Here is a 13388-nt window from a genome sequence, read left to right as displayed (position 1 = left end):
AACCCATGCTACAGCGTGGAGTAAAGATCTCCCCCCCAACAAGGTGGAGAGATTTAGAGCAGGCCTCACTGCCAGCTTACGTCTATCTCGAAGATTTGCTTTGGCTACCCCCACACTGGCAAGCCAAAGTTCATGTCGCCAACAACATAGTGAAAGGATGTCAAGAAGCTTGGAATAAGCTGCGTCATAACAAACTGGTGGCCCCGCACCCCTCACCAATACATCCAATAAGGGCCCTTCTAGTGGGGCTACTTAATACACATCTTAGCGCATGGGCTACTACGGGCATAAACACAGTGGGTGACTTTTACTGCAACGGACACTTAAGAACACATAGAGACATGCTGAGCCTCCCTACACTAACTCCCAAACACCAATTTGACTTACTGAGACTCCGTACACTGTTGAAATCCTGGGGCTTCCTAGACGAACCATTGAGAGACCTGACTATTTGGGAGACACGATGGACAACCAATACCCAGCAACATAAACCCCTCACAGTACATTATCACTGTCTTATTGAAGAAGAGACTACTCCAAAAACAATTCATATGACTGCATGGGAGAGAGACTTGCAGGCCACATTTCCATCAGATGCCTGGAGCAAGGCCATTAGCTTAACGAAAAAAGCAACCCATTGCGTTACTCTCTATGAGTTATACTTCAAAATAATCACCAGATGGCACTTAGTACCCACAAAACTACAGAAGCTTTTTCCTGACCACTCACAACAGTGTTGGAGGGAGTGTGGAGAGCCGGGGTCCCCCATCCATGTCTGGTGGACCTGCCCTAAACTGACGACTTACTGGCAGAAAATCGAAAAGATCTGTAAAGACTTAGAGCTAGCGCCAACCTTGAGTCCAGCCCTAGCCATACTGCACCTAGGTATGGACAAGCTCCCCAAAACCAAGCAAAAGCTCTTGATATATATCCTCCTCTCTGCTAAATTGCTAATAGCCAGGAATTGGAAAAAGAGTCAACCCCCCAGAATACAGAGTGTAATTGAGGGAGTGAACTATATCAAAAATATGAAAAATTACGTGGCTAGAGAACAAGGGCAATTACATAATTACTGCCTAATTTGGGAACCGTGGGAATCCATGTTGACTCACCTAACTCCCACTTGAACCCTCAGAAATAGGAAGATATATAGAAATACGTTCTTCTAGCTACTCCAACTTCCAACCTCCTCATATGCCCCTCTCCCCCCACACCTTCCCAGAAACCAAGACAGAAGCCCAATATCCTCACTAGCAGATAATGAGCGGAGAGGGGTCGGAAGGCCCCTCCATACTAATAGGAAACTGTGATGTAACATGATAGTTAAAACCACACTACTTAATCACTTCCATTGACTGGATTGCTGTTCTAAGGATAACACCTTTATAGAACGATGATATACGATTGTATACCCATGAAAGTTTACTATATATATAAAAGGTGACCTCTGTAAAAACGAGGACTCCCTTGCAGGGAGAAACTTGCATTATCATTGGTATTCTACAGTTACTGAACCTTGCACATGTAAATATACTTTTTATGCTTTATTGATTTTTGATGTTGTATATATCTTTACTGGAGAAAAGTAATCTGTTAACGATATGTCCTCAATAAAAAATGTTTAATAAAAAAAAAAAATTTACAATCCTGCATTTGGAAAGACCCACAAATTTGAAAGGCATCTAATGCCTTCTTGGATTTGATAATTTTTACAGACTCTTCATTTTAAAATTACTTCATTAACAAAAAAAAAAGAGCTAAGAAATTGTGAGTGCTTTCCAGAGACCTAAAGAAGTATTAACTTCTGCCTCCATCTCATGTCATCCAGATGTAATTTGATAGTTTACAATTAAATTAATTTGTATACTGCGCCAACATTACAAGATACAAGCTCCCAAAATGAGATCCCTAAAAACTCAAAGATAATAAATATGAATAGAATGAATATGAGTATGAATTCGTAATTTGATAGTTTATAGTCTAGGTAAATGTTTCCAATAACACTATAGGTGCCATTCTGTCCCAAGAAAACCCCAGAACTTGGAAGATGCATGTTTGATTTTTACGTGTTTTTCTTGCAGAACAAAAATACATTGCACAGAATAATTAATTACTTGCCATCAAGCTAGAAAAATGGAGTCACTGTTCAACCATTCATTTTTCGGACAGATCACCTGCTCATAGACTAAACCCACATCAAGCTCAATGAGCCTTGTTTTTCACCATATTTAATTATGTGCTATCTTATATTCAGGGTACTAAAAATATTAAAACAGATTCTCTGCCTAGACATCATGAAGAGCTTCAAGATTCTCCTCAACAACCAGATCCCACCATTCCTTCACAGCATATAATAGCTTATTTGACATCAACAGTGTTACACATTAAGTCTCAGGATCTTTTAACATTGATTGTTAAGTTGCCTCTTTCAATGCTTTTTGTTCCTGAAAACCTTACCAGGTCCCATTTTCCTTCTTAGCTGATGAGAGCCCATAGCTTCATAACATGAGGGAACCCTCAGAGATTTAGCCCCTCCCACCTTCTCTCCATCCCCAGTTTGTTCTTGGAGGAGAAAGGTTCAAGATTTCAGAGGTGCCCTACTATCAAACAGGGGTGAGGATTAACTGTGCTATGTGCTTTCCATTACCCACACAGCCCAGGAGCTATCTAATAGTACTCTCCTTACAGGTACTACATAGCTGGGGGTCACAGCCTTACACCTGAGGAGCTTTACCTATATGTTTAACATGGGAATTTGAGGGAACAGGATAGTTCTTATCTAGCATCCTTAAGACTACTTAGTAGCTCAATTTAACATTTTTACATCAAAAACCTTATTTCTCTTGTTAAGTGTATCCAGTCCACGGATCATCCATTACTTGTGGGATATTCTCCTTCCCAACAGGAAGTTGCAAGAGGATCACCCACAGCAGAGCTGCTATATAGCTCCTCCCCTCACTGCCATATCCAGTCATTCTCTTGCAACTCTCAACAAAGATGGACGTAGTAAGAGGAGAGTGGTGTATTATAGTTAGTTTTTTAACTTCAATCAAAAGTTTGTTATTTTTAAATGGTACCGGAGTGTACTGTTTCATCTCAGGCAGCATTAGAAGAAGAATCTGCCTGTGATTTCTATGATCTTAGCAGAAGTAACTAAGATCCATTGCTGTTCTCACATTCTGAGGAGTGAGGTAACTTCAGAGAGGGAATGGCGTGCAGGTTTTCCTGCAATAAGGTATGTGCAGTTAATATTTTTCTAGGGATGGAATTTGCTAGAAAATGCTGCTGATACCGGATTAATGTAAGTAAAGCCTTAAATGCAGTGATAGCGACTGGTATCAGGCTTATTAACAGAGATACATACTCTTATAAAAGTGTAATATAAAACGTTTGCTGGCTTGTTTAATCGTTTTTATATATGTTTGGTGACAAAACTTATTGGGGCCTAGTTTTTTTCCACATGGCTGGTTTGATTTTTGCCTAGAAACAGTTCCTGAGGCTTTCCACTGTTGCAATATGAGTGGGAAGGGCCTATTTTAGTGCTTTTCTGTGCAGATAAAAATACTGACAGAGACATTCAGCTTCTTCCTGCATGATCCAGGACATCTCTGAAGGGCTCAAAAGGCTTCAAAGTCGTGTTTGAGGAGGGTAACAATCACAGTAGACTGTTGCAGTTGTTGTGACTGTGTTTAAAAAACGTTTTTGTCATTTATTATTCTGTTTTTGTTATTAAGGGGTTAATCATCCATTTGCAAGTGGGTGCAATGCTCTGCTGACATGTTACATACACTGTAAAAATTTTGTTAGTGTAACTGCCTTTTTTCACTGTTATTTCAAATTTTGTCAAAATTTGTTTCTCTTAAAGGCACAGTAACATTTTTTAAATTGCTTGTTAACTTGCTTTAAAGTGTTTTCCAAGCTTGCTAGTCTCATTGCTAGTCTGTACAAACATGTCTGAAACAGAGGATGCTTGTTCATTATGTTTAAAAGCCATGGTGGAGCCCCATAGGAGAATGTGTACTAAATGTATTGATTTCACCTTAAACAGTAACGATCAGTCTTTATCTATAAAAGAATTGTCACCAGAGGGGTCTGTCGAGGTGGAAGTTATGCCGACTAACTCTCCCCACGTGTCAGACCCTTCGCCTCCCGCTCAAGGGACGCACGCTAATATGGCGCCAAGTACATCAGGGACGCCCATAGCGATTACTTTGCAGGACATGGCTGCAATCATGAATAATACCCTGTCAGAGTTGAATTGAGAGGCAAGCGCGATAGCTCTGGGGTTAGACGAGATACAGAGCGCGTAGATGCTGTAAGAGCCATGTCTGATACTGCGTCACAATATGCAGAACCTGAGGACGGAGAGCTTCAGTCTGTGGGTGACGTCTCTGAATCGGGGAGACCTGATTCAGAGATTTCTAATTTTAAATTTAAGCTTGAGAACCTCCGTGTATTGCTTGGGGAGGTATTAGCTGCTCTGAATGACTGTGACACAATTGCAGTGCCAGAGAAATTGTGTAGGCTGGATAAATACTTTGCAGTGCCGGTGAGTACTGATGTTTTTCCAATACCTAAAAGGCTTACAGAAATTATTAGTAAGGAGTGGGATAGGCCTGGTGTGCCCTTTTCCCCACCTCCTATATTTAGAAAAATGTTTCCAATAGATGCCACCACACAGGACTTATGGCAGACTGTCCCTAAGGTGGAGGGAGCAGTTTCTACTTTAGCAAAGCGTACCACTATCCCGGTTGAGGACAGTTGTGCTTTTTCAGATCCAATGGATAAAAAAATTAGAGGGTTACCTTAAGAAAATGTTTATTCAACAAGGTTTTATTTTACAGCCCCTTGCATGCATTGTGCCTGTCACTGCTGCGGCGGCATTCTGGTTTGAGACCCTGGAAGAGGCCATCTATACAGCTCCATTGACTGAAATTAGAACTCTTAAGCTAACTAACTCATTTGTTTCTGATGCCATTGTTCATTTGACTAAACTAACGGCTAAGAATTCCGGATTCGCCATCCAGGCGCGTAGGCCGCTATGGCTCAAATCCTGGTCAGCTGATGTGACTTCAAAGTCTAAATTACTCAACATTCCTTTCAAGGGGCAGACCTTATTCGGGCCTGGTTTGAAAGAAATTATTGCTGACATTACTGGAGGTAAGGGTCATACCCTTCCTCAGGACAGGGCCAAATCAAAGGCCAAACAGTCTACTTTTCGTGCCTTTCGAAATTTCAAGGCAGGTGCAGCATCAACTTCCTCTGCTTCAAAACAAGAGGGAACTTTTGCTCAATCCAAGCAGGCCTGGAAACCTAACCAGTCCTGGAACAAGGGCAAGCAGGCCAGAAAGCCTGCTGCTGCCTCTAAGACAGCATGAAGGAGCGGCCCCCTATCCGACAACGGATCTAGTAGGGGGCAGACTCTCTCTCTTCGCCCAGGCGTGGGCAAGAGATGTTCAGGATCCCTGGGCGTTGGAGATCATATCTCAGGGATATCTTCTGGACTTCAAAGCTTCTCCTCCACAAGGGAGATTTCACCTTTCAAGATTATCTGCAAACCAGATAAAGAAAGAGGCATTCCTAAGCTGCGTACAAGATCTCCTTGTAATGGGAGTGATCCATCCATTTCCGCGGACGGAACAAGGACAGGGGTTTTATTCAAATCTGTTTGTGGTTCCCAAAAAAGAGGGAACCTTCAGACCAATTTTGGATTTAAAGATCCTAAACAAATTCCTCAGAGTTCCGTCATTCAAGATGGAAACTATTCGAACCATTTTACCCAGGATCCAAGAGGGTCAGTACATGACCACAGTGGACTTAAAGGATGCCTACCTTCACAAGAATCATCATCAGTTCCTGAGGTTTGCCTTTCTAAACAGGCATTACCAATTTGTAGCTCTTCCATTCGGGTTGGCTACAGCCCCAAGAATTTTTACAAAGGTTCTGGGCTCACTTCTGGCGGTCCTAAGACCGCGAGGCATAGCGGTGGCTCCTTACCTGGACGATATCCTGATACAGGCGTCAAGCTTTCAAATTGCCAAATCTCATACAGAGATAGTTCTGGCATTCCTGAGGTCGCATGGGTGGAAAGTGAACGAAGAAAAGAGTTCTCTATCTCCTCTCACAAGGGTTTCCTTCCTAGGGACTCTAATAGATTCTGTAGAAATGAAAATTTACCTGACGGAGTCCAGGTTATCAAAACTTCTAAATGCTTGCCGTGTTCTTCACTCCATTCCACGCCCCACGGTGGCTCAGTGCATGGAAGTAATCGGCTTAATGGTAGCGGCGATGGACATAGTGCCATTCGCGCGCCTGCTTCTCAGACCGCTGCAATTATGCATGCTCAGTCAGTGGAAAGGGGATTACACAGATTTGTCCCCTCTACTAAATCTGGATCAGGAAACCAGAGATTCTCTTCTCTGGTGGTTATCTCGGGCCCATCTGTCCAAGGGTATGACCTTTTGCAGACCAGATTGGACAATTGTAACAACAGATGCCAGCCTTCTAGGTTGGGGTGCAGTCTGGAACTCCCTGAAGGCTCAGGGTTCATGGACTCAGGAGGAGAAACTCCTCCCAATAAATATTCTGGAGTTAAGAGCAATATTCAATGCTCTTCTGGCTTGGCCTCAGCTAGCAACACTGAGGTTCATCAGATTTCAGTCGGACAACATCACGACTGTGGCTTACATCAACCATCAAGGGGGAACCAGGAGTTCCCTAGCGATGTCAGAAGTCTCCAAGATAATTAGCTGGGCAGAGACTCACTCTTGCCACCTGTCAGCGATCCATATCCCAGGTGTAGAGAACTGGGAGGCGGATTTTCTAAGTCGTCAGACTTTTCATCCGGGGGAATGGGAACTCCATCTGGAGGTGTTTGCTCAATTGGTTCTCCGTTGGGGCAAACCAGAATTGGATCTCATGGTGTCTCGCCAGAACGCCAAGCTTCCTTGTTACGGATCCAGGTCCAGGGACCCAGAAGCGGCACTGATAGATGCTCTAGCAGCGCCTTGGTTCTTCAACCTGGCTTATGTGTTTCCACCGTTTCCTCTGCTCCCTCGTCTGATTGCCAAAATCAAACAGGAAAGAGCATTGGTGATATTGATAGCGCCTGGTATGTAGACCTAGTGGACATGTCATCCTTTCCACCATGGACTCTGCCTCTGAGACAAGACCTTCTAATACAAGGTCCTTTCAATCATCTGAATCTACTTTCTCTGAGACTGACTGCATGGAGATTGAACGCTTGATCCTATCAAAGCGTGGCTTCTCCGAGTCAGTAATTGATACCTTAATACAGGCACGAAAGCCTGTCACCAAGAAAATTTACCACAAGATATGGCGTAAATATCTTCATTGGTGTGAGTCCAAGAATTACTCATGGAGTAGGGTTAGGATTCCTAGGATATTGTCCTTCCTCCAAGAGGGTTTGGACAAAGGATTATCAGCTAGTTCTTTAAAGGGACAGATTTCTGCTCTGTCTATTCTTTTACACAAGCGTCTGGCAGAAGTTCCAGATGTTCAGGCATTTTGTCAGGCTTTAGTTAGAATTAAGCCTGTGTTTAAACCTGTTGCTCCTCCATGGAGCTTAAACTTGGTTCTTAAAGTTCTTCAAGGGGTTCCGTTTGAACCCCTTCATTCTATTATATCAAACTTCTTTCATGGAAAGTTCTTTTTCTGATGGCTATTTCCTCGGCTCGAAGAGTCTCGGAGTTATCTGCCTTACATTGTGATTCTCCTTATCTGATCTTTCATTCAGATAAAGTTGTTCTGCGTACAAAACCTGGGTTTTTACCTAAGGTGGTTTCTAACAAGAATATCAATCAAGAGATTGTTGTTCCATCATTATATCCTAATCCTTCTTCAAAGAAGGAATGTCTTTTGCATAATCTAGACGTAGTCCGTGCCTTGAAGTTTTACTTACAGGCTACTAAAGATTTTCGCCAAACATGTAACCTGTTTGTTGTTTACTCTGGACAGAGGAGAGGTCAGAAGGCCTCGGCAACCTCTCTTTCTTTTTGGCTTTGGAGTATAATCCGTTTAGCCTATGAGACTGCTGGACAGCAGCCTCCTGAATTACAGCTCATTCTACTAGAGCTGTGGCTTCCACCTGGGCCTTTAAAAATGAGGCCTCTGTTGAACAGATTTGCAAGGCTGCAACTTGGTCTTCCCTTCATACTTTTTCCAAATTTTACAAATTTGATACTTTTGCTTCTTCGGAGGCTGTTTTTGGGAGAAAGGTTCTACAGGCAGTGGTTCCTTCCGTTTAAGTTCCTGCCTTGTCCCTCCCATCATCCGTGTACTTTAGCTTTGGTATTGGTATCCCACAAGTAATGGATGATCCGTGGACTGGATACACTTAACAAGAGAAAACATAATTTATGCTTACCTGATAAATTTATTTCTCTTGTAGTGTATCCAGTCCACGGCCCGCCCCTGTCCTTTTCAGGCAGGTCTAAATTTTAATTAAACTACAGTCAGCACTGCACCCTATGGTTTCTCCTTTCTCGGCTTGTTTCGGTCGAATGACTGGATATGGCAGTGAGGGGAGGAGCTATATAGCAGCTCTGCTGTGGGTGATCCTCTTGCAACTTCCTGTTGGGAAGGAGAATATCCCACAAGTAATGGATGATCCGTGGACTGGATACACTACAAGAGAAATAAATTTATCAGGTAAGCATAAATTATGTTTTTTGCATTTTTCTACAAATGGTTACTGTCTCTTTAATAGAGCCGGTAACTGCCATGCGCAAGTTATCAGTTAGATCTCTCACAGTGCAGTTGGGCAGGAGGATGGATTTGCCTCCCACTATGAAAATACCCAACTTTTTTCATTGTTCTTAAAACCTGCGGTCTCCAATCAATATTCCTCTTACATTACAGTTCCTAACCCAATAAAAGTCCAAGGACAAGAGGGATTCCTAGTACTATAAGATTTTATTCCTGCAGGGTATGTAGTGCTCTTCAGTACTTATTAGATTGGCATGGGTACGGTCCTGAAGAAATAGGCTGGATACCTGCCTCTGAGGTTCATGCTCCAGCTCTCCTCCGGTCACGATCAGCATTCTCGGAAACTTGCTCCTAGGCAACCCAGGCAGGCCACCATTGAGGGGGGGGGGATCCTGTGAGGGAGCAAGGAATATTATTTGAGCTACCTGAGCCTGTATCGCACTTTGCACCTGTACTTGTGTCAGTATTGCACCCTATACCTTGTATCACAGCCTGCATCTGTACCTGAAGTCTGCTCCTCTATCGCAACCTGCACCTGAGACTGTACTGCAGCCTGTACCTGAACAGCCTACTCCTGGACTACAACTGCACCTGTACCTATCTGCACTTGTTTGTGAGGTCTTACCGCTACCTATTGCCATACCTGAGTCCTTAACTGTACCTGTGACCATACTTGAGGTCTTACCTGTTCCTACGGGCCCCATCTGTTTTTGTGGCTGCACAAGTGCTTGCGTCCCTATCTCAGGCCATATCTGCTATCTGACAGCAGCTGCGTATATGATACCGTACTGTTCATCTTTTTGGACAATCTTACTGGAAATTTTCACTATTGCAATATTTCACTAATAGTCTATAGAAAGTATATCCACATTTTAAAGCAAGTACTTTTCCTAGATATTTCGTCAGCATTGTGATAACATTTTAATTACGGTTTTACAAAATAATGGACTATATTTTTTTTACTTTGAAACACGTCAGTTTTCCATGATTTTTGGATTTTTCAGCACCCATTCCTCTTGAAACTCTGTTTAGACCTTTTTCACAAGTTTATGCTTAGTTCATGTATTAACAAACATGATCATTTTTAATTGCTAAAAAGGAAAAAAAGTTAATGGGACATTAAATACAAAATGTTATCTTTCACAGATGAATTCATTCATTTTATAAAGAAAAATAAATAAACACTGCATTTTTTTTTATTTTTTTGTTGCTTTCTTTTGCTCAGATTTTATAACCTGCAACATGCTGATAATTGCCTGACCCACTAAATACTACAGTGATTGCTTAAAGCAGTTTTCCCCCACCGCTTTTACACTTTTAGTAAACAAAAATACACAGACTGGTATACAATGATATGCACATATCTTGATTTTTGATTAGTTAATTGGGGAAAAAACTGTATTCTGACAGGTTCATCATCATCAAAGTTTTCCTCCATGGTTTCCCTCTGATTTAGTTGCATATGCCAAAAAAATGCATACTTCTTAAAATTGTAATTTACCCAATCCAAACCTTAGAAAACAGGATGTTCCAGTTGTATCCCATATAACTAATTTAAACAGCTACAGTTCAAAATTGGATTGGTATTTCATAGAGAAAAAAGCCAGCCAAATTGAATAAAAAGTTTTTGCACAGTAATCTACTTATATTTTGTTAGTCATTCCAGTGCAATTGAGTGAAGAATTTAACTGTTAATGACTGTGTTTTTCTAACAGTTTAGTCTTCTGCTTCTTCATCGCAAAGACAATGTAATACAATACAAATTAAGTAATTATCCTTATTATCCATATTGTATTGTTACAAAGAGACTCACACATACTTTATAAAGTCTGGACACGGATGTGGAGTAAAAGGCTGAGGGTATTCCCACGACTGCATCATCTAAAGCAGTAAGCAGTAATTTGCTGATAAGAGTCCATCCAGTCCATCCTAGCTATTGTGCATGCTAAGCACTACACAGGATATGTCTTGAGGGAAAAAAATTGCAGGATCCATCTGCTCGTTTCTGCTACACTGCGCTGATGTAAGATTACGCTAATCTGGTTGCTTGTCAGGACAGGTTAGTGAAAGCAGGCGAATGGCTGAGATTTGGAGTATAGAGTAGTTTACAGTAAATCATAATCTGCTCCTGTGTATGCCATGTTGAATATAGCAGAACAGCATGATAAGCTTGTTCAAGTTTGATGTCCCTTTAAAATAAAATATTACAAGATTAATGCATAGATTTCAAGCCCATAGGCAATATGTGGGCTTCACTTTTGGGAGTTAAATCAAATAGATAAATTAAGATATGCTTGTTAACAATTATTTACTGTTACTAAATATTATATTCGTAATCAAAGGAAAACTATGTAATATATACTGTATGGTGTGTTAGATTTTAATATGTTTAATTATTCCTGTTTTTCTTTTTGCACTATGTTGAGCTACTTCATTTTTCCACCTACTGATAGACAGTTTTTACCCTGCAGGTTGAGCATCCCATCACAGAATGCATTACTGGTCTGGACCTTGTCCAAGAAATGATCCGTGTTGCTAAGGGTTACTCTCTCAGGCACAAACAAGCTGATATACCCATAAATGGCTGGGCGGTTGAATGCCGTGTCTATGCTGAGGTAAAAGCAGCTGTAATGGCTGGGTTAGCATTTTTTGCACTAGATGCTCAAATTCTGGTATCATAACCAAGGTGAAGTCAAGGTTTGACTGTCTCGTGTCTACTCAGGCAAGTTCATGTGCATTGTACAGTTAAATACTTATTTGGATTAAAATATTGATTTTAAGTTTTAAAGGTAAGTCATTTAAAATAAGTTTTACATTTTTTATTCTAGAAAAAAAACCACGTTTTAGACCTAATAAAGTGTTCATCGTATGTCAGTTAAACTAAAAGTTGGATTTTGTTTTTGCCTTTTTTTTTTCATGGTTCCTTAATTAATAAAAATTTTAAAAAAAATGTCTTATTTTATTTTATAACAGGATCCCTTTAAATCCTTTGGTTTACCATCCATTGGCCGTCTTTCTCAGTATGAAGAACCCAACCATTTGCCTGGTGTAAGCCTTTTATCTTTTCTTCTTTTATATGTGAATGTGTATAATTACTTTTTACGGTGAAACTGTATAATAAATAAATTAAAACAAAAAGAAACATAAAGAAATAATAGTATTATGTTAAAGCTAACCCACTTAGCTGTGTTAACATTCACAGAACAGAGAGTGATCTGCATTTTACATAGTGTGTTTATTAAAGAGTTCTACTCAATATTTTCGAGAACACTAGCTGTTTGTTTAACAATTTTCTGCTCTGTGAAAAGAACAAGGAAAGCTACTCTCTTCAGAGCTAAAAAAAAAATAGAATTGGCATAAAAGTGACACAGTGTTTCCACGAAGACTGACAGGAATATATCATGTGTGTGTACAATTATTCAGACTGATTACTTGCGTGGAGAAGAGGAAGAATTCAGAATGTTAAGATGTTATTGGATATGTGATTTATTTCACTTCTTAAAATTGTTTTTCCCATATTCTTTCTAATGGGACCTGACCCTTTCTATGTTCAGAGGCTGCATGCTGTGTTCAAAGCCTGTGAGCAGAGCAAAAATTGCAAAGGCTTAACAGGCATTATGTCTCACTAAATATAAGAAAAGAAAACATGCATTAGAGGTTTTATTTAAACATCACTTCAGAATGTGAAAGGGAAAGATTCATTGAATTAAAAATGCACATTAATTACGGAGACTGTTTTAAGTTTCCATCCACATTTTAATGGCTAACAAGATGTCAAACATTTTGCCCTTGCAAGTTTTTGCAATTTGCAGTTTTGAGACGTGAGACCTGTTGAAAGTGCAAGTGATAATGGACAAACTATACCCCCTACAGTCAATGTCCCACCAAATCTTTCTTCAATTAATGCTGCAGCAGGAGTTTTGTGTAATAACATGTGTGCATAGGGGTTATCCCTTGAAGAAAAAAAGAAGGAAAAAAAAACAATTAAAATGCCTTAAATGTTTTGTCTACTGCTGTTATTTGCTTGTGTGAATGTTGCATGTCAGCTAAATGAACCAAGGAATAGATAAAGTGATTGGGTGTAAGAGAGTGCACACTAAGCTTTGTCTATCATTATTGCTGGGAGCAATCAAATTCATGCCAGCAGGACGGTAGATGCGTTGACAGCTGTAATTATGTATCTCCATGGTGATCACTTTTGGCCTGTCATGGAGGCCCACTTGTCCCCTCCCTTGTAAGCATTTAATCAGATTGGGCTGTCACTTGTCAGGTAGACATGGTGGGCTGGGAGTTCATTTTTGTGGGAGAGGTGAATTAAAAATGAAGGGTGTAAGATGCCTTCTAACTTCATGTAGGTCTTTCTAGTCCAGACAAAATAGATTTTAGTGATGCCAGAGGATTCAGAGCTGTGGTGAGAACATTTACTACAACTGGTCTTTCCTATGGCGTGACTGTTTATTATTAAGCTAAGGACACATTTTCTTAGTCAGCAAATCTTTTGTGTCTAATGATGTCAATAATTGCAAGTAAGTTAATTAGCTATTCATGGGGCTCCATCTTTTGGCATGGCAATTCAATTAACAGTGAGCTTAATGATTAATAAATGTTACTGTAAGAAATATTAAGAATTCTTAAGATTGCTCATTTTCATAATCCAGTAC

General features: G+C 40.5%; 1 protein-coding gene across 1 annotated transcript in view; it reads left to right on the top strand.

Moving 5' to 3' along the window:
- The window catches only part of PCCA (propionyl-CoA carboxylase subunit alpha), an 863696-nt gene that overhangs the window by 249259 nt on the left and 601049 nt on the right, over window positions 1-13388 (top strand). The window contains exons 7-8 of the mRNA XM_053707812.1: window positions 11199-11342; window positions 11701-11775. Coding sequence (XP_053563787.1) covers window positions 11199-11342; window positions 11701-11775 — 219 coding nt within the window. The remainder of the gene's footprint in view (window positions 1-11198; window positions 11343-11700; window positions 11776-13388) is intronic.

This window comes from Bombina bombina, chromosome 3, assembly GCF_027579735.1.
Source record: "Bombina bombina isolate aBomBom1 chromosome 3, aBomBom1.pri, whole genome shotgun sequence".
In the NCBI taxonomy this organism is placed as follows: Eukaryota; Metazoa; Chordata; class Amphibia; order Anura; family Bombinatoridae; genus Bombina; species Bombina bombina.
This window is presented reverse-complemented; position numbering and strand designations above follow the sequence as displayed.